Here is a 22,064-nt window from a genome sequence, read left to right as displayed (position 1 = left end):
TGAGAGACTATTGAATACTAAAAACGAACTGAGGGTTGAAGGGGAAAAGAGGTGCTGGTGATGGAGGAGGGCACTTGTGGGGAAGAACACTGGGTGTTGTATGGAAACTAATTTGACAATAAACTACTTAAAAAATGAATACATTTAAAAATGTTTTAAAAATTTAAAAATCCTTAAAAAAAAAAAGAATTTCCCTTTACCTCATTTCAAAGAGACTTGCTCAAAAATTTCAACCTGGAATCAATACAAATTATAGGTCCAATAAAATTTCAATATATTTTAGTTAATTTGTGCTGCATCCATAGTCTTGATCATACCTCCATGGAGAAAATAATTTTTACTGATTTAGTACCGTTTAAATCATTCATTTTCTGCTATCCACACACTTTTCCCTAAACTTTATAAAAAGGTTATAAATAAGAATATTGATAGTTTATAAAGGAGAGCTAATCAAGCAACTTCAAAAGTATAAAAGTGCATTGCTGATCTATTGTTGACATATATTATTATCATGAAATGTCATATTCAGACTTTCTAATTCTTTGAGAAATTAAAGTTATTGTAGGTACTGGACTGTAAGTACAAATCAAACAAACTGCAATAAGCCAATGAATTGTCAATAAGACAATAGTGTCCCAACCAAGCTCACATGGGTATTGAAATGTCAGAAAACTTTTCATATTTAACCTGGCAGGTGAGTTAGGTGAAAATCCCACTTTTAAAATCTCATCAATTAGGTAGTCTTCATAACAGCATTTTGTGTTTAAATTCAACACGCTGACTTATAAGTTTGATAACAATCATCTTTTCATGGAATTTTAAAGCCAATGTGTTAAAGAAAAGGGCATCTCAGAATTGAACACAGCAATGTCTTTCTTCAGACCCTATGGACGACTGAATAGAGTCATAAACATAGAAGTGACACTCACTCACAATCTATGTTTAACAGAAATATTGGTGGTGGCAAATGTAAAGAGGAATTCACCATTTCTCATCAAAAAAGACTGGATCATTTCTATCAGATCCAACCTGACTCAAATGGAGATAGCCCATTTTCAGTTTATCACATACACAAAACCATCTTTCAAGGGAGAGAGAAAGATGGTTAGTGTTATTACAGAGGGTCTAAGCAAGTTCCTTCTTAGTTGTTTTGTTGTTGTTACTTGTTTGTTTTTGTTTGTTTCCTCAGAATTACTCTAGTTAAACATGCTAACAATTTAGGTGTGCTCTTAGTCTTCCAGGAGTGATCTTGTCCTCTGTGGTGCTGAAACGATCTTCACCAGCTAATCTGAAACTCATCCCAGAACTTTAGCTGGCACATACACAGCCGGTTTCTTATTTAGAAATAATTTAGTTAGGAATGGTTTAATTGAGGACTATAAGTGTATAAAATGATTCAAACAAGCTCATAAGTACAACCATCCTCTACTCTGTAGCTTTTGTCCAAAATATTCATTTTTAAAAATACTTTCTTTTCAACCTGGTCCCTCTTCATAAAGGAAATACATATATTTCCATATGAGAATTCATGACATTTAGGTGACTCACGGGATGTAAAGTAAATTGATGGCAACTAATTCCAATTATCTAAGATATTTGAGGAAAGAAGGAAGAGAGAGAAGAAAGAAGGGAATGAAGAAGAGAAGAAGGGACTTGTCCACCTGATGCCTCTGATAAGGGTTGGTCTATAGAGTATCTTCTTATAATCTGAGAGCAGCTGAAAGTTTTGTAGTTTTCTTGAGAAGGAACTACAGTATCATTTTGGAGAAACGGATGTGCATAAAACCTGATAGATGGAAGTTAGATTAGAAATAAACAGGCTACAGTCAACCTCAGATATGTCACTTAAGCAATTTGTAAAGTTTACTCGACATGTTATGTCAACAAATATTTGAGAGCACATTCTGTGGTACCCACTATATAGGTGCTGGAGAGACAATCATAGATAAGTCAAACACAACCTCTCCCTCATGAAATAAGCAACACCGATTCCATTCCTATTTAAAAGGACCAAAAACATCCAAGTTGTTTGAATTAAAACCATTAACAGTCATTGAAGCACCAAAATAATAATAAACTCTGAATGAATTAAACTTCCATAAAATAAGCATTTCTTTATGTGTCTATGTGCAAGCACAAAAAGGTGAATTCAGTTTCTGCTCTATAACTTCAAACTCTTTTGCAAAAGTTGCCATTAAAAGGCACATCTGATTGAGTAATTTCAGCACACAACATACTCAATAGGAAGTAACTAGAGAGCTAAGGATGTACCCTCTTTGAGTCTTGCTGATTTTTTAAAACTACTAACTTTGAAACTGGTAGGCTGTCCCACTTAAAGACCTTGATTTTAAATTGCCATTTATTTTTACACCCAATTAAATTGTCAGTGTAATGAAGAATTGTCCAACTGAGTTGAACTGTGAGGATCTTCTCACTGCTGCTTTCTGCAGTCTTAATTTGCAGATGCTTTGGCCTAAAATAAGAATTTAAAGTCACCTCCTCAACAGTAAGACACATAAAGCTTCTACCAACTGCTGTTCAAGACAGACAATGAGAGAACGCTTACTTCACAAAATAGCCCTCTGTGGAGTACAGCAAAGAGGATATTTTCCTCTACTAGTAAGATATTTGAGCTCTGAAAAAGAAATTATTATGCCCCCATTCTCTAATAAAGATTGAATAAAGACTATAAGTACAAAGGGCTTGGTGTTTTCCAATTAGTTCAGCAATTCTAGTAACCGATAATATTCAAAAAGAATAAACAAACTGAATCTGGACTATTCATTTTCATGAAAACATATTGTTTAAAAAGTCATGATTCTTTGAACAATTTTCTTAGTGAAGGATAACTATTTTCTTAGCTTATCAGACTGATAGTAAGGGATCTTGGTAAGCTCCATCAACCAGAGGTTTTAAAGAGAAACTCAACTCAGTTCCAACAATTGACATGACTAAACCTGACCTTCTAATAGACTTCCTGTGGCTGTCTCAGACCCAGATTTAGGAAGCCCTCTTGTAATCAGCCTTCGGACGATCCATAAGTCTTCCTTAAAGTGAACACTGTCTAATGCATTTTCAATGCATTTTCATTGCATCCATTTCTTAAATTCTTACACCCATCTCTTACATTCCCTCCCATCCCACCCTTTCATGTTGTCACATCTCTCTTTCTACCCTTGTTAAGATGAAACTCAAGGATGATGACTGAATGTCCCTAAACAACCAGCCCAGTGACTCCTCTTACTACAATTAAGAAATTTTTCACACGTTCTTATCCTATAATGGGACCCAAAAAATCAGTCCTTAATAGTCATCCATGATACTTCATACTCAGTTGTACCCTTTGTAATGCAGCATCACAGAGCAACATGAAGTAGTGGAGAGATAAAACAATTGGGGGAGTCAGAAATCATGCAAATTTAATATTTATGATATTAAATTTGACCTTTTCTTAGTATCCAGTCAAATACTTAGCAATCTTGTCTTTCTGGGTTAAGGATCTTTCTGGATCTAAGAGAGGGAATGATTACATACTAAACTTCATACATCCTCAAGCTGACCTCCATGCTTTGTGATTATTAACTCACAGGAATCTTCTATTTCTTTTTCCTTATTTATTTATTTATTTATTTACAATATTTACAATATTGAAAAGGGGATCTTTTTAATCCCTGAAGATCTTTTAAATACTCATTTTACAGATCAACCCTTTAAGGAAACAGCCCCAATCACTCCTGTCCTTCTCATAACCTCTACCTTTACAGAGAAGAAAATATGCCCTCTCACAGAGAATAAGCTTAGAAATTCAGTTGATAAATATTAATAATTAATGACACCAAATATTAGAACTAGATGATATTGAAATTATGAATATGGAGTGTCTTGCCTCAGTATGGTCATGGTGGTGATATTACATGGAAGATGCAATAGAAAAAAATAGCTTTTTAGAATGAAGGAATAAAATCATTACCATATGAAATTCAATTAATACAAGGAATCCTTGTGTAAAGTGTACAGCCTACCTATTACTGGCGAGAGCAGTCTGCATTTACTGCATGAGTACTATTGTATGCTAAACAGAAGAGGAGGAAAACAAAGCTAAGATACTCTTCTTAAACTTAGGAATTCAAGATTATAAACACTAGGCAAATCCTTTTATTTCTGTGCCAGTCAATGGAGGGTGAGTCAGAAAAGACATTGGGTCTTCTACCTTAGACTCATATCCACCTATTGACGTGGACAACTTCTTTCCCTTAGTTTTATCTCAGTGGCAGAGCCAGATATTGTAATGTCTGAAGTTTATAAAATATTAGAGACCAGACCTACTTTATAAAAATGAAACCAAAGATATTACTTTCACAATTTTAGAAAAAAACATACAATCAATTGAACATACTACAAGGCCCTCCTAGGGGTTTGAAGGGCACCAAGCAAGCAGGGGCCTCGACACTGAAGCATCCTTAGCTACAGGGTAAACTGTCTCTACCTCAACTCCATGTCAGATCACTTCCCCTCCACTACTCTTTTTTTCTGGTACCCAAAAACCGTAATGGTTTGGTGAAGGTCTTGAAAGGATTTATCACTGGAGGAAGCGAGAAGAATAGCCCCTGAGCTTGATCAATGCTGTTTATATGTAGTTAGCCAGGCTTGCTTAAAACATACCACATTGACATTTTTGTTTCTTTTTAAATTATCAGAGCCATACTTTAAACATGTTGATAGGAAATTGAGACTAGCCCAAACCCCAGTCCTTCTGGCTAGCATTAAGCATCTTCCTTGCCTCTTTATAGTGGGTTTGTGGTAAATTATTGTAAAAAATAATTTAGGTCAGAGTGGACTCTTTCTCCTAGGGGATGAGTTATCTGTTTGTAAGCTGAGATGAGGGAATTCCATTTGCTGTTGAGGCTGTGAGTGTTAACTTTATTAATGCATCTTTGCTGCAAAGATTAATGGGACCCCCACCCCTACCCCAGTAAGTCAGCTGTAGCACTCCTTGTCAGTTTACAACAGGCTGCGCAATGCCTGGAAATTCAGAGCTGTCATAAGATATAATGGCATGCATAAAACCAGAGTGTAAACAGAAGAGCCTTTGGGGTATGGGACTCTAACCCAAGTCATTAGGCCTTATGAAGCAACATATCTAAGAATGTACAAATGTTCCTGTTTTGGAGTATGCGCTAACAGCTTTTCCTCAAGGGTAAAAACACCTAACCTTCCATTTTTGTTAATAAATAAATACTTTATTATAAAAATCAATTTTGTTTCATGAAGTCTTCTGAAGGAGACGATTTTTAAAGATATTTTATTAAAATCATTTCATATTTAGGTATGCTTTGTCATCTCCACCTAGAGCAAAAAGGAGTCATAAAAAATGGTAAGTGTAGCTATAAAAATTCCTTTTACTATTAGTTGGGAGAGAAACAAATGGGAATATTACTTTGAAGGTAATGACTTACTTTTTTTTATTGCATCATATTTTCTCAAAACCCAAGCAAAGTATATCCCAAATCATCCTACGAATAAAATATAATTTTCTCTCAGAACAGTTTTCCTCTTCAGAAAAAAAGGTGAATTTAATTTTTCTGTCATTGAGGCTTCATGTGTCAAACGCATTGTACATTTCAACAAATCCTACTGTCATATTGACTCAAGGAGACATTGGTTCTCACGCAAGTACTAGCTTAGAAAGGTGTAAGCTGAATTCCAATGAACACACTTCTAAAATAGACTTCATTATCCCAACCACAGTATTATATGTATAACTGCTTTGTCATTGTAACCAAAATTATGGTTTCTTGTGAGAGACTGTAGCTTCCTTGAAGGCAGGTGGTGGTAGTTCCATCTTTTTATTCCCAACCCTTAACACAATCTCTGGAATACGGGAGAACCATATTATCAAATGAATAAATTCATGAAGTAATATAAATTGCTTCTTGTGCACTATGTGCTTATCCTAAATGTGGCAACAGCATATACAGTTATCAGTTATTTTTGAGTTTTTTTTCAAATAAAATCTTAAATGAAGTAGTTTTGGAAGAAAAAAAATATTTAGAAACTTCCTTGTTTAAGCTTGTAATTTGTTCACTCAGTTCACAAATATTTATCAAAAATTTATAACATGTCAAGCCTGGTGCTGTGTGCTCAATCTTAAATGAACCAAAGGCCTGACCTCTTGAAACCTCCAGTCTAAGCATGAAAATAACTCTCTTTTAAGGATAAAAGAAAAGCATCATCTCTTTTTCTCTTAAATACACTCCCCAATCACTTACAACTGGATGACGTTCAAACTTTAATTACTCTGTGGAGCCCAAATTGTCAAATGGTGGCTCATACATCTGGGCAACAGGATTATTATTTAATGGTCAAAGCAGCCTGACTTAACAGGAAGAAAATTATGTAATTTTATAGGCTTAGAAAGATAGTTCTGCCTGCATCAGAAAATTCTGCTTTACACATATGGCAGTCATCTTTAATCAAAATAATGTAATATTAACTTTGATAATTATAATAATAGTACTGTTGGTAATAATATTCATGAGGATAATGATATTCACATTTACTGAGTGCCTGGTCCTTTGCTAGAAAGCTTTATGTGGGTCATCTCCTGTATTCCCTCTCTCCAGTTTAGGTACGAGATTTTCTTACTACCTCCACTTGATAGATAAAGAAGCTAAAGCTCAGAGACGTTGAGAAATTGCAGATAGCCACAGAGCAAACAGTGGAGTCAGGATTTGAGTGCAGATCTGTCTGCTAGCAGAACCTGAACTCATCACCACACCTGCCGTAACCTCTATGCCAAAGGTGGCAGGACAGATCATGTAAAATACAAAAACAAAAAACAAACAAAAATATTTTCCACGACCTCTTTAAATATTGACATGATGTGTGAGATATTCTTGCTTCTTCTAAAATATATAACTAATGATACTTCATTTTAGAGACATTAAAGACAAGAAACAATTATAGGTTTTATCTGTTCTGTGACTGAGGGCAGTCCAGATGTCATAGAACCAAGGTCATGTTTTAAGTATGACCCTACTCTGACTTAGGCAGTCCAAACAATTGAATATTAGGTACCAATGTAAAAGCATTCCAAACCCTGTGGAAATATGTGCTAATACAACATTAGGCACAAATGTAGGAGGGGGGAAAAAAAGAAGCTAAAATTCTTGGTATTGCATATTAAAGGTCACTGCACCAGTACATAATCCTCAGTCATCCCAAATAACTTGGTAACACAGTACACAGATAGTTCAGACTTTCATATCATCTCATTTTCATGTGCAAAGTCGATTTCAGTCATTTGCACAAAGCAATGGTTTATAAGGCAGAGTAAACTTCTTTTCCAGGATTGTTGATCTCCCCCTTTCCATCACAATAGCCATGCATTCATTTAATGAGTGTTTACGGAGTTACTATGTGCCAGGTACTGTCCTAGACGCTGCAAATTCAGCAGTGGACAAGAAGTCTGAACCAAACTGTTCGGCTTCAAATGGATAATTAAGTAAGAAGGAAGGAAATGACCATTTATCAGTAACTTTTATATTTGAATCACTGTGCCACATGCATTACACATGTATGTCATTAATTTCTAAAAAACAACCCTAAAACATAGTTAGGATTATTCTCCACTCTAAAGATGAGGAGATTCAAGTTTAGACTTGGCATTGTGTCTAACCCCTTAGGATCAGAAACAGACTTGATATAAACCCATGTCTATCTGGCTACAAAGAACATTCCCTTTCCATAATGGGGTTACCTCTATTTCAACTACCTCTCTTTGTATTTCCCATTCTGTGTCTGCCCTGATTTTCTGGTTCTCAAACTCACCCTGTATCCTATAATGGCCATTGGAGTAATGATCACTTTCTTCCTTTATGTGTAAAGTGAGATTAAGTCCTGTCCAAACAGTCTCTTACTGCATCACATGTGTTTACCTACCCATATCTATTCGTCCTTCTTTGTATGTATACATTCATTCCACAAATATTTTTGGGGGACCCCATTAATGCTAGGAATATTTCTAGGCCAGAGAAAAAAGTAATGGAGCTTATACACAAAAGTGGAAAGTACATACAAACATGTTTCAAAAAACAGTATAATTTCACATGGTGGAAAGTGCTATGAAGCAAATTAAACAGGTCATACATACTATATATATAAACACTGACTGTATGACACACACACATGTATATATGTGCACAAATATACTCCCCAACAGATTTCTGGTTAAAGTATACAATGTCTAACTATTTAAAATTAATAACTAACTTTATTAAAATCCATAAAACTTTATGACATTTTTCTACCATATTTGATTTTTCTGGTTGCTGATAAATGACAGATCTGTGGATATCCATGGAATTAAACGAACGAACACACACACACACACACACACACAGTGTGCATGCCACTGAAAACTGTTCATATTGATTTTCTAGTCTCCCTCATGATAAACAGCTTCATTTTTTAAACAGTTCTTTTGGTGTTATACTTTAAAAATATGTAGGATCTCTTCTGAGAAAACCCAAACTAATATCAAATTTATTACCTGAACACACATATCATCAGGCATGAGAAAAATTTAATACGGCATATTTATGGTCTACATCTATTAGGGAAAAAACATTTTTTTCATTGTGTGAAAATATGTATTTAATGCAATGGTAAAGTTTAAGAATCAAAGATAGATCTTAAAGATACAAAAAATAAGGCATGGAAAGTTTTGATCTAAATTAAAATACAGTTTCATTTATCACAGATAAGGCAGTTTTTAAATTTTCCTGTTATTTAATAAAATATATGACAGGGGCACCTGGGTGGATCAGTTGGTTGAGCGTCTGACTTCGGTCAGGTCATGATCTCACGGCTGGTGGGTTTGAGCCCCGCGTCAGGCTCTGTGCTGACAGCTCAGAGCCTGGAGCCTTCTTCAGATTCTGTGTGTGTCTCTCTCTCTGCTTCCCCCGACTCATGCTGTTTCTATCTCTCTCTCTCAAATATAAACATTAAAAATAATAAAATAAAATAAAATGTATTAAGAATATTAGGATGCATGTCCTCACACCTGTGTTTAATGTGGCATTAATTCACAAGTTACTGTTTCTTTTTTAATAAGATAAAAGAGGTTACATGCTCTTTATAGGAGATATGTATTTTGGATTCTGATAATTAAACCCTGGATGGAACATTTGGTATATGTGTGACCTAAATCCCAATAAATTATGCATGCACAACTTTTAAAACTACAGCTTAAAATAAAACTAATTCTAAAAGCCAGGAAAGTGATTTTTTTAATTGTTCAAGTGTTATCAGTGAAAGCCAACCAAATACCCAGTTTTAAAGTAAAAACATCAATTATGTATAAAGGACTATGAATTGGATTACATTAACTTTTTAGTAAACATCTTTCTAAATTTCTACACATCAGTTTATGCTCACTTAGTCACATGATTTCTCACTTGTGTAGTTTGGTCTCTTTAACCGATGAAGTATGCATCAATCTCATTTTCTTCTACTATTGCTCTTTTTTACTTCTCCTCTACTCTGACCTATTATTGTTTATACCCACCTGTGATGGTTAATTTCTCATGTCAACTAGAATGGGCCATAAGATGCCCAGATATTTAGCCAAAGCTTATTCTGGATATTACTGTAAGGGTGTTTGGATGAGATTAACATTTAAATCAATAGTCGTAGTTAAGCAGATTTCCTATCCTAATGTGAGTGGATATCATGCAATCTTCCTTGAAGGTCTGAATAGAATAAAAAGGATGACCCACCTCACAGTAAGAGAATTCTTCCTGCTTAACTGCCTTCCAAAAGGGACTTTAGTTTATTCATATCTTCAGACTCATCCTGAAATCTTGGCTCTTCCTGAGTCTCAAGACTGCAGACCTTTAGAGTCTCATCAGCTGTTCTGGGTCTGCAGCTTACTGACTCACCCTGCAGATCTTCGGAGTTGTAAGCCTTCTTAAAACATGAGTCAACTCCTTATAATAAATCTCTTCATATTCTATTTTTCTGGAGAACCCTAAATATAATTTCTTACCTATGCAACTATGTTCATGAAGTTTTCCTGGATCCCTAATATTTTCTCACACTAGTTCTGCCTGATAAAATTCTATCTTCTTTAAGCCTCAATTCAGAGGCCTCTTCCCTTCCATGATGCACCATCAAGTTAGGACTTCTCCACACTTTGCACACCCATCGCACATTAGTACTGTTGTTATGTCATGTTTGTCTGTGGCTGATCAGCTGAAAGGCATTGTTCTTCCAAGAAAATATCTTTTATAACTACATTGAAAGTAAATAACTTAAAGGCTACAGTACATTGTCACATCATAATACAGCAGGGCTTAGTTTTGACTGGGTAAAACCCAAGAAAATCTTAGCTGTTTAATGAAGAATAAAAAATCATTCCAAACTCTCTAGACCTTGGTTTCTTACATCAAAAATAAAAAGTTAGGCTAGGTAAATACTAAATTCTCTCCCAGCTGGACATTTCCATAGTGCCATTAGCAGCAAATTGATAGTAAGTACTACATAGCTTAGCATTCATTTTAAAATAGTTAAAAATAATATGAAGCAAAAAATGTTCTCACTTAAATGCAATGATTTACAAGTGCACTCATTTACTCTGAGTCCTTTGAGACATAATCCCAGTGTTGAAAAACTAGTGATAATGATTCAAAGAAAGCAGCATGCATCACCAACACAGTAGTCCTTAAAAGACTGACCACAAGGAAACAGAAAAAAAAGCCTCAGGTCACAAATGCACTTTTTCCCAAATATTATTAGTTTTAGTGTCTCTCCTCACAACAGTCTCCCATGGCCCTATGTGCATGGGCTCCTGCCTTGTGAACACTAACACGTAAAGAACAGCTATTTATAAGTGCTCAGGACCACACGACTGAAAGCCAGAAGTTTCTCTTTACCTACGTGGGTCTGTGCCCACCACCTCCGCTTTTCTTCGAGGAAGTGGAGTAAGTACACAGGAAGGCTTTATCATGTTGTTATCAATTTATTCCAACTACTCAACTATTTTATAAGCCTTTTCAAGTAATCCTCACTCAGTACCATAACTGTCAGCAAGTTTGTTCTATGTTGGCCACCCTTCCTTTTGTTTTTGTCTTTCATAAAAATCCTTTTGTGTGACAGTCAAGCAGCTGTGCTTTGTTCTTTAATGTTCCGAGCCTGGATCCCCAGCCGAGACCACTTTATAACATAAACAGCAAAGTACCATTTTCACAGCGGGGACAACTGTGTTCATCTTCAAAAGGAGGCATTAATAAAATGAGACTGTAATGAACATGCTAATTCTGATCACAGGGTACTACTGCACAATGGTGGAGAGAGGCGACTGCTTTCTCCCTAAAAGATTGTAAAAGTTGTTTTTTTTAACAACTGCCATAATAGCTTACATTTTTTTTGAAACCGACATATTATGCAAACATTTCTCTCCATTTCCCAATGAAATGCCTTCTCTGTCTCATGCAACTGCTCACTGTGTGTTTTACTATCTCAGTAACAGTCACCTTCAGGGAGCATATTTTTTCCATCTTGCAAGAACTAGATTATGAAATAGGCACGTCACTGAATCTAGAAAGCTAGAGAAGAGAAATCTGAGTGATCCCAGTCCAATGTCTTTGCTCTCTTTGTGCATATGAAGATAAAAAAATAATAATAATAATGAAAAAGGAGGAGAAAGAGGCTGAGGCAGTGGGGGTAGAAGAGGAGGAAGGGAAGTTCACACATCTGCTCAAGATGGCACAGCTATGTTGGGACAAAACTAGAGTTGGAACTCAAATTACCTGTGATCAAGACTTGAGTACTTTGTATTTTGTCTCATATCTTGATGGTAACCATTCATAAAATATGATGCATTTATGTGGAGTAAATATTAAGTATTGTTTCATAAAATATTTCTGCAAAACTAGTAATTAGATTGTCTCATATTTGCTTACCTAATTTTTTTGAGACAGTAATTTTGGTGTATTTGTGTTGCATGAAAAAGCGAGTCTCCTTTAAGTAGGTAAGACCAACAATGTTATATGTTATATCCTGTTTTGTTGTGATAGTGCTGGTGGTACTGGGGGGCGAGGGCAGTGCTATTTGGGAACGCACCAGTCTCCAAAAATAATCCACTAAACTTGACAAAGTAGGGACTGCTTCCTGCATCCCAGCCCGGCAGCCAGCTCTGTTGTGGGCTCCCGGAGACCCCGCCATTGGCAGCCTAGCCACCGGGCGCACACTCAGGGATCGTCCCTCCATGTTGTGACATGTAACCCCACTGAACCCATGCAAACTGGTCCTGCCTCAGCTAGACCTCTACATCCATCCCCGCCCCAAACGTTGTGTGAGGCCACCAGACTCCATGGCCTGATGTCTGCCCTGTCTCTTCCTTGGGCTCTGTGTCCCCAAGAGATGGGGCTCCACGTCTCATAGCCTGTTGTCCTCCTGTCGCTTCCCTGGGCTCAGTGTCTCCAGGACATGGAGCTCAACGTCCTTGCAGAGTTTCATAGAAGGAGATGGGACACAGCCCAGACAGATACTGCCCTGCACCCCATCCCCTTCCCTGGTGGACACACCGAAGTAACCTTTAGAGGGGGTGACTGAGCAGATATGTGGATCAGATCTGTGGGCTGGGAAGATCACTAAGTGTCTAATATCAGAGGGCAGGCCTGCCAGCAGGAGGCAAGGAGGAAGGGCTGGCAACTGGAGCTAGAGGAGTTAGTGGCCATGGAGAACAGGGCTCCAGTCACATAGGGAAAATCACAATGCAAAATGGAAATCACTAAAATCCCAACTTAGTAAGCTACTGTATATATGCACAGAAATCCTGTAATAATACACAGAAGTGTAACTACCTCATCTCTCTGTGCCATGGAATTGTGGGTGGTTTAAGAAAAGTGGAATGTATTTCATACTGTTTCAGATGACACTAATATGTGTATTTTCTGATTACTGCCTAAAAAATATCTAAATTCAAGAAATATGACATTAATCAGACAGTTAAATACAAAACTGGTAATATTTCATTTTCCCTGCCCAGTGCTGGTAATGTATCTGAGAGAACATTTTCAATCCCAGTTAGCATTACATGAATTTATACTACAAGCCTCCTCCCCTAATAATCTTTGGCCAGTAAGAAATTACAGCAAGTGAACCAATGATTCAGAAAGAGTTAAATCCATCTGGATAATGATCCCCTTCTTAAAACACCCTCTCTGGTCCTTCCTACTCATGCCCTTGAAAGATTAATTTGTAATCTAATGTCCTTCAAATTCTACAATTAGGTAGAGAGCCCTTAATAACCCATCAGTGGTATCGGAAGCCTTCAGTTAAAGTTATGCTTAGGAAGGAAAACATGAGTATGACAAATATGCTCAGTGTCCTAAGTACTATAGAAAGAGGGGATTGGTATGTGCTTGTGTTTCCATAGGCAGGGCAGCCAAAAAAGTTAAACTATGACCTAGAGGCCGTAAGTACTGCATTCAACTCCCCATCCTCCTACTACTTCTTCTATGAACCACAGTGCACAGTGTAGAAATGGTAATTGCCTAAATACCTCATTCCAGGGCATGTTCAGCCTGAGCTCATCATTATCGTTCCTTATGAAAACAGTTTGTCAGAGCCAGGGTAATTTGAAGCGAGCTACAGAGGGAAACGTTCCCCTGAAATACTCCCCTTAATGCACATGGGTGGTCAGAGTATTATTTCAATGTCTTCTGCTTTAGCCACATAGTTCAGATGTTTAAATCTCCAATTAATTAGGTTCTCTAGTAGCCTGTGTGAAATAAATTAGTGATTTCCATCCAGTCCACTTAGGCAAAACCCATCATGACAGTTGGCACATTTTTGGCATTGTCAGCAAAGTAGGGAAAAAAGTAAATGACCCATGTGTCAGATGAGGACCACTGACTGAAAGTGTAGAGCAGTCTCAGCCAGCTGCAGAGCAGAGAGCCTGAGTATCTACCAAGGTGATTTGCAAAAGCAAGTGAACTTAAAATGGGCACAAAGCTCACCTTGCCCATATTCTATGAATGTGATTATGCTACTAGAATACTTTTTCAAGACTATCATTAATGGAATTATGAATAGTTATGTAGAAGAGGTAAGCCTAGGAAACAAAGATAATTCCCAACCCCATTTATTTCATCCCACAGGGGTATAGGGAAAGTTTTCTATTTTATGTTTAGTTTTCTACGTTTATGTTTATGTTATCCAAAATACCTTTGAATTTTTCTCATGAAACATTCCCAAAACTGCTAAAGACAGTCTTTAAAAAGAAGGTTTAACTATCTTTACTAGAATCATAAATTTTCAGATAAATGCACTTACATATGACAGACACTCACACAGAAAGTTAAGACCATATTAAAATGTTCAAGTGTATTTGTTTTATGTGAGAGCGACTTGAATAAAAGTAGACAGGTACATCAGCAGGGAGGCAGGAAAATACAAATCCCTGGGAAAGTCTAAGTACAGTGGTATTTTCCTCCAAGGTTTTGTTAATCTCCTCATTACCTGCCAGAAGCTTAAGTCAAGCCAAATGACTGTAATTGCTTCTTTTTAAGGGGTGAATTAAAGTAAATTGCAAGGGTTTGTGATAAATTTTATTTTATCATATCTTTGTAATACACTTTCTGCATAACAGCATTAGTCTAAACTAGGTGAAGAAATGAAGATTAGAGTGTTAAAAGAATATCAACAAATAACTCTGAGTTTGTTTCACATGTGAACACTTGAAGAAGTTATTCTAAAGTTTCAGACATATTATCTAAGTTTATATGAACACATATATGGATATTCACATATGTACATATACTTTGTAGTACAGGTTATTGTAAGGTAACTTCCAGTTCCAAAATCTGACTTATAACCCCCATCTGTTCTTTTTTCTCCTTTATTTCTTTTCTTCCTGAGAGATTTGAGTCTTTTCATCACCTTTTCAAATATTTAAAAACGTTTCTTTCCAAACCCATTTGTATAATTCATTATCTGTGCTTCCTCAGATCATGATTTCTGCCTCTGTTGATTGGGCTTACTGTCCTTCATGAGTTGGACATGGCTTTCATGCTTTAGAACTGGTAGTTATGAACCCATTTGGGAATAAATGACCTTGTCTGGAGCTCTCTGTCCTGAATTGCGGAGGCATCTCGGTGGGATGCGTACCTACAGGGCTGCCTGTTTCACACTCTATGAACGTCATTATACCTGACCAGTTTTGATGTTCACTTCTGGGTTCTGAGGAGGGCACCACAGAAGCAGTGCTAGAATTCTTAACTTTGTGAAAAAGCTGATTTAGCAATTGTTGCGTTTACTTTATATCATGTAGGCCTGTGTGCTACAGGGCTAACACACCAGCTCGACAGCATATGGTCCTGTGGCTATTATCCTGGCTTATAGATTATAAATTGTCTATTCTCTGGAGATTCTCTCTTTGTCTGTAGCACCTGGAAACTTCTTTATTGTTTGCAAGCCTAATCATGCATTTAATTTTATTTTCAAATATGTTTTATCAACATCTAGATATATTTATTGGAGGATGAGATCATTGTATATAAACATAGCTAGTCATAATGAACAGAAATGTAGCTCAAATCTGACTTAAGTTGTTTTAAGCAAGACTCTGTTATACTCATTTAAAATATCTATATTAAGTTGGTCAGTGCTTCTCCTGAGACTTAGCAAGACATTTACATCATTTAAAACATTTTTTTGGAGAGCCTAGTTTAGTCGGTTGAGCATCTGACTCTTGATCTCAGCTTAGGTCATAATTTCACAGTTTGTGAGTTCGAGACTCTCACATCAGGCTCTGTGCTGACAAGGTGGAGTCTGCTTGGGATTCTGTCTTGCCTTCTCTTTGCCACTCCAACCCCCACCCCTTAAAATAAATAAACTTCGTCTTTAAAAAAATTTTTTTTAATTTATTTTTGAGAGCGAGAGAGACAGTGTGAGCAGGAAAGGGTCAGGGAGAGAGGGAGACACAGAATCTGAAGACAGGCTCCAGGCTCTGAGCCAGCTATCAGCAGAGAGCCTGATGCGGGGCGTGAACCCACAAACCGTGAGATCATGACCTGAGCTGAAGCTGGACGCTTAACCAACTGAGCCACCCAGGCGCCCCTTAACTTCATCTTAAGAAAGTCTATTATCATAAGTAGTAGAATTAAGCAAAATGAAGTTCAAAATAAAAGAAATAAAAATGTGTGTAAGAGAAAGAGATAAAGGCACAGAAGTGTTAGTTTGAAGACATGAACTACCAGCTAAGCTAATTCAGGTAATATTCTTATCCCTACATAAAATATTGATTTAGAGATACAAAACAGAGTATCATTAATCCCTAGACTTTATTCTCTAGTACTGCCATTCTAAGGAAAGTCAAGAAAGTAGGCATACTTTTTAACACTGGAAATTTTGGAAATCATCTCATACTTCAGTCAAACTGCATAAGCCACATAGCTGAAAACATAGAAGGGGACACACTGTTTCCACTCACTTGCATTAACAGATATTAGTTCAAAAAAATATAAGAGTAAAATAACAACACATTTTTTGACATAAAGGAGAAAGGTGTCTTTCTTTTTCTCAATTCCTCTGTTTAAGAAGAACTAATCTTTAGGTAGAGGATGCACCTTTAATTTTGAAAAATATCAACGTCAACTGTGCTAATCTGAGGAAATTAGTTCCCAAACGTGGTACAAAAAAACCCATACCCAAGCAATGCCAACATGCAAAAGACTAGAATGCCCTGTTTCCTTTCTAGACACAGTACCAAAATCCATAGTGATATCTGGCATTCAAAATCAGCACTTTTTGGAGCTTTTCTTCTCTCCCTGGTTGGCGTTATTTCAAGACTGATGAGAGAAGGCACTCACTGTCTGTTTAAAGGTTCCACCCTTATAAACATTGTATTTAAATTCATTTCCTATTTAACTGTTATGACAATCCTAATCTTTTTTAGTGATCCTACAAAAGAACACCATGGATATACACAATTTCAACAATGACACAGGCAACAACCTTGTAGCTGATTACTTACCGCGCAAAACTGTGAGTCTGGTGGATACGCTTACTTCCCCCACGTTATTTGAGGCCACACATTCATAAATGGCCTCGTCCCGCGGAGTCCGTAAGGGCTGTATTCTGAGAACTGATCCAGATCCATCGTCAAACTCTATTACCTATTGGAGAAAACAGGAGCTGTCAGAGGTGTTGTTGTAATCGTCTACCACTCAGCTAAACCTCTCAGTACAGTGAGGAGCCAGGTTTTTAGACTCAGAATAAACACAGCAGCATCTGAAGACTGAATTTTGATACATAGCAGCCAAACAGAATAATTGGTTTAATTTAATGAATTTTCTAAACAAAGGGAAAGACATGCAACTATAAATGCAAAGTCTACTGAAAACCATTGACGGGGTACTCATGAAAATAGTCTAGTACTTGTATCCCAGGCAATTTGGCCCTATTAATTTTGCAAGTGACTTGCTGCTATGATGGATAACTTTCTCGAATTCTTCTGTCTTTGAATGCACATATGCATATGTGGATCCACTCAGTAATTGGCCTGTAAGGTGAAGACATAATGCATGCCATCAGAGAGAGTGTTTCTGGTTTAAGGGGTTTCACCCTGAACAGTATAGATGAGCTAACCATGAAGAGAAACTACATAAATCTATTACTTAGGCAGCCAAGGATATGGCTTTCACAACCCATGAGACTGATGGCATGCATTAATTTTGCCATAAATCATTCCAATATTTGTTCTAACTTAATGTTTTCTGCATTTTTAGGGCATTCTTACTGTAAAATGGAGGCTTGCTTTACCGGGCAGAAAATTAATGTCCTAAAGAGTAAGCCTGAATTCACTATCATTATGGACTGTACTCTGAAACAGCTTAGCAAACCTAGACATTAGTAAGCTAATTCAAGAACTAGTTTAAAAAATGGTAATGATGATGATATTGATAAACTTGAATGCAAACTGTGGAGTCCTCTACCTGTCTTTTCTATAACTGCGCTGTGTTCTCTCAGCTGCTCACTCAACTGCTGTGCTTCCTGGTTTTACTGTTTGGGTTTTTTTTTTCTTTTTTGACGTTTCCCTGTGACTACTACTTCCATGTGCCTACATTATGAATTGAGAATGCCTTATAAATACACTTACTGGGATGCTCAATACCAGATTTTGTATGTAAATGTGTTTATGTCAACATATGGAAGAAAGATATTGGATGTTTTTAAAACATATTCACTTCAAGTACTTTCTGCATTACATTTATGGTTTTTTTTACATTTATGTTTTAAATTCACAAAGATAGCCAAAATGTCCCACTTCTCAATGCACCATGATTTATTTTCAACTCTATTAAGCATACATTTTAGAATGAATCCACTATGCATCTTGGGAGTAAAAGGTTCCATAGTTACTGCAATCATAGCCAACTGTGACATAAGTGTGTGTGTGTGTGTATACACATATCTCATAGCTTAATATAAAGAAAGGTTTAAACATCCTTAAAGGCAATTTAAATTTTAATTTTTTCCAGTTTTATTGAGAAATAATGGGCAAACATCACTGTTTAAGAGTTAAGGCATATGACATGATGGTTTAATTTACAAATTTGTGAAATGATTACTACAATTAGTGTCCATCATCTTACATAGATACAATAAAATGAAAAAAGAAAATTTTCTTCCTGTGAGGAGAAGCCTCAGAATCTACTCTCTTAATCACCTTTGATTAATTGTTTTACTGTATGTTTACATTTCTGAACTATTTCCTAGACTTAGACCAACCCTCTTTCAACAAACAACCAATAAACTATACATTGAGCTAGGGTTGTAGTTTCCAATTTGAAAACCTTCTTTAATATCCAATATCAACTGTGCACCTATTCTAAGCCAGACATTGTATTGGCCACTGGAGATTGAAGCAGAGAGCTCACTTAGAGTTCTCACAGACTTTACAAAGTAGTGAAACTAAAGCATGCATATATACTATTTCCTGGTTTAAAGATTCTCAACCCAAGACTCAACACTATTTGATGTAAGTGCTTCATGAAAAAATAATTAATTTTCTTTGGCTGTGTTTATATGATTCTCATTAGTAATTACATAATGAGCAGAGCTCATGCTTTAGAATGTTTACCATCATAATTAAATCTTGGTTACAATATTTTATCAGGAAGGTATTGTTAACAGCAAGTATGATGTCAAACTCCTCTTAAACAAAAAATTTGATTTCATTTAAACTAAAGAAAAGTACTAAAGATCACATATACACACACACACATCATTTTCCACAAGATATAAGAGCTATTTCTCAAAGATTAAGAATTTATTATGTTTAAATCATTGTAGGTATTTGATTTTCCTACAAATATAATTTACACTTATTTATAAACTAGAGTGTATGTTTCAATTTTTGCCAGTGTAATTAGTTATACCCGTTATGCATTTGGACTATTTACTGCTCTGTGAAAACTGGTGAAAATGTAAAATCAAAATGTTCTGAATTTTTTACTTGCTATGTTTCTTTAAACTAGAAATGTCCTTTAATTTGCCAAATTGCATGTTAGTCTATGAAGTATGTCAGAAATTCACATAAGAGAAAGTGAGTTTTACAATTCAGGACAGTTTGGAGGTCTCTGTATTCTCTAAGAATCAAGCTCTCCTCTTTAGGTCTTTAAGTCTCAGGCACAGTATTTTTCTGTACCATTAGTCTCCTTAAAAACATCCAAAATAATATCTGAATTATGTTTCATCATCTTTAACTCACTGAGCTTTCCTGAGTAATCTGTTCAACATGTTTAACTGCAGTATCAACCTGACTGGGTATATTCTTCCAGAGTAGCACTTAGACTAACACACTGGAGCTAGTTTCCCACTTGAGCTGACGATACTTGTGAGACATAGGTGTGAGGTGTAGTGGACAGCTTCATTGGCTGCCCCATATCCGTTCCCCGTTGTACCATCCAGCTGCCCATATACAAACTTGTCCAGGGACAAGCACATAATTCAGTAAGAGCTGACGGCAACAGAAGTTTTCACTCATATTCTAGACCTGGTTGTGGGAGAATGTGAGGCTCCCATATTGCAATTTTAAGGGGGAACAATCTGAGGATGAGGCTAACAGATGAATACCAGGAACACATTGAGCCAGGTACAATAAAATACAAAAGTTAGTCACCTGAACCCCCAAATTCTCTTTAAAAATGCCATTTAGAGTTAATTATCCAACACAAGCAACAAAAAGAATGCCATATTTCAGTGATTATGGCACTTTCTATCAAAATAAAACAAGCGAATAATACGTAAACCAAAGATACAGTGGATACATTTTCCCCCCAGAGAAACAGAACAATGGACCTAATACCTCAAATCTCTGATTGCTGACTTTCTTTCCTTTTTTATTCCAGACAATTTTAGGTCTTGGGTCTCCTGTAGCTTGACAAATGAAAGAGGCAACCCCGCCAGAGACCCCTGTCTGGTCAACAGGAGTTCTTGTAAACCTTGGAGGTGCTGAAATACAAAGAAATAAACATGAAAATTAGACGGAAAGTTTAAACACAAAGCATTGGCCTACTGCCACCACTCCTCACAGTCCTCCACCTCGATTAGGCCAATACATACATATATACATATATGCACACACCTGGACTACAAAGTTAGAAAAGCAATTTTTACTTGCAAGGGTAGTTTAAAGTGGAGGGAGGTAACATTCTGGTCAAGTTATCTGGTAATGCTTTTATTGCTGAAATCTGTATTAAGGCAGAGTTCCAATAACATCTGAAAAGCAACATCACACATTAATTTTTATTACCAGTATAAAAAAAATCCAATTTGTCCTCTGTAACAAAATGAGCTCATCAATCAAAGTGAGTAAAATTTTAGCTCTTTGCTTTGATGCTGCTATCAGGGCACTGCCAGAAAGCAGCATTGCCACTGCTAAGCCATTAAAATTAGTGACATTTAAGGGAAATTCTAGGAAATTATAAAGGGACAAGATATATAGCTCTGAATTAGAAGGTCTGGCAAGAAACAGAACGGGTGAAAAATGATAAAGTGACTCTCTAACACAGATAGTGAGCGCTGCCTTACCTGAAACTTAACTTCACAATTTTCATAAGAGGAGTCAAGAAGCCTCCAAAGTCATAGCAATAAGTTAATTAATAAAATTTTTAAAAATAATAAAACAAAACAATACAAAATAAAATAAAATAAACAAAATAAAATAAGGTTTTTAAAAAAAAATAGATGTAAACCTAAAGATTCCTAAAGATGAAAGGCCTGAAGTCAGAGACGTTTTAAATGTTCTCTGCTTCCTTAACATATTCCTAACATTCACCCTTTCTCTTCAAAGCCTATTTATTATCCATCTTGCATTCCCAGATCCAGAAATCTTGTATATGAGAATTTGTAATGTAGATAGGTATTTATGCACAAAGACCTTCATTATACCATTTATTTAGCAAAAACTATACCCTCAATATCAAATAAAATTGGCATTGACAGTGAAATGAACTATGACATAATGATAGAACATTCTAGAAATAGTCAATGATATATTGATAAACTCTTTATAATATGACATGAGAAATACTTATGGTTCAGGCTGGTTCAACATTCGCAAATCCATTAATGTGATACACCACATCAACAAAACAAAAGAAAAAATCATATGATCCTATCAATAGATGCTGAAAAAGCATTTGACAAAATACAACATCCCTTCTTAATAAAAACTCTCGAGAAAGTTGGGATAGAAGGAACTTACTTAAACATCATAAAAGCCATTTACAAAAAGCCCACAGCCAATGTTATCCTCAATGGGGAAAAACTGAGAGCTTTCCCCCTGAAATCAGGGACACGACAGGGATGTCCACTCTCAACATTGTTGTTTAACATAGTGCTGGAAGTCCTAGCATCAGCAATCAGACAACAAAAGGAAATAAAAGGCATCAGAATTGGCAAAGAAGAAGTCAAACTTTCCCTTTTTGCAGACGACATGATACTCTACATGGAAAACCCGATCGACTCCACCAGAAGCCTTCTAGAACTGA

The 22,064-nt window shown here is 36.2% G+C and overlaps 1 protein-coding gene across 1 annotated transcript in view; it reads right to left on the bottom strand.

Annotated features, from left to right (window-relative positions):
• Positions 1–22,064, bottom strand: part of PTPRD (protein tyrosine phosphatase receptor type D) — a 402,643-nt gene that overhangs the window by 285,510 nt on the left and 95,069 nt on the right. Inside the window, exons 2-3 of the mRNA XM_029920345.1 lie at positions 20,378–20,523; positions 17,042–17,183 (exon numbers count right to left, since the gene is read on the bottom strand). Of these exons, the coding sequence (XP_029776205.1) occupies positions 17,042–17,183; positions 20,378–20,523 (288 nt within the window). The remainder of the gene's footprint in view (positions 1–17,041; positions 17,184–20,377; positions 20,524–22,064) is intronic.

Source organism: Suricata suricatta, chromosome 13 (genome assembly GCF_006229205.1).
Source record: "Suricata suricatta isolate VVHF042 chromosome 13, meerkat_22Aug2017_6uvM2_HiC, whole genome shotgun sequence".
Classification (NCBI taxonomy): domain Eukaryota; kingdom Metazoa; phylum Chordata; class Mammalia; order Carnivora; family Herpestidae; genus Suricata; species Suricata suricatta.
Note: the sequence above shows the minus strand (reverse complement) of the source record. Positions and strands in the feature narration are given on the sequence as shown.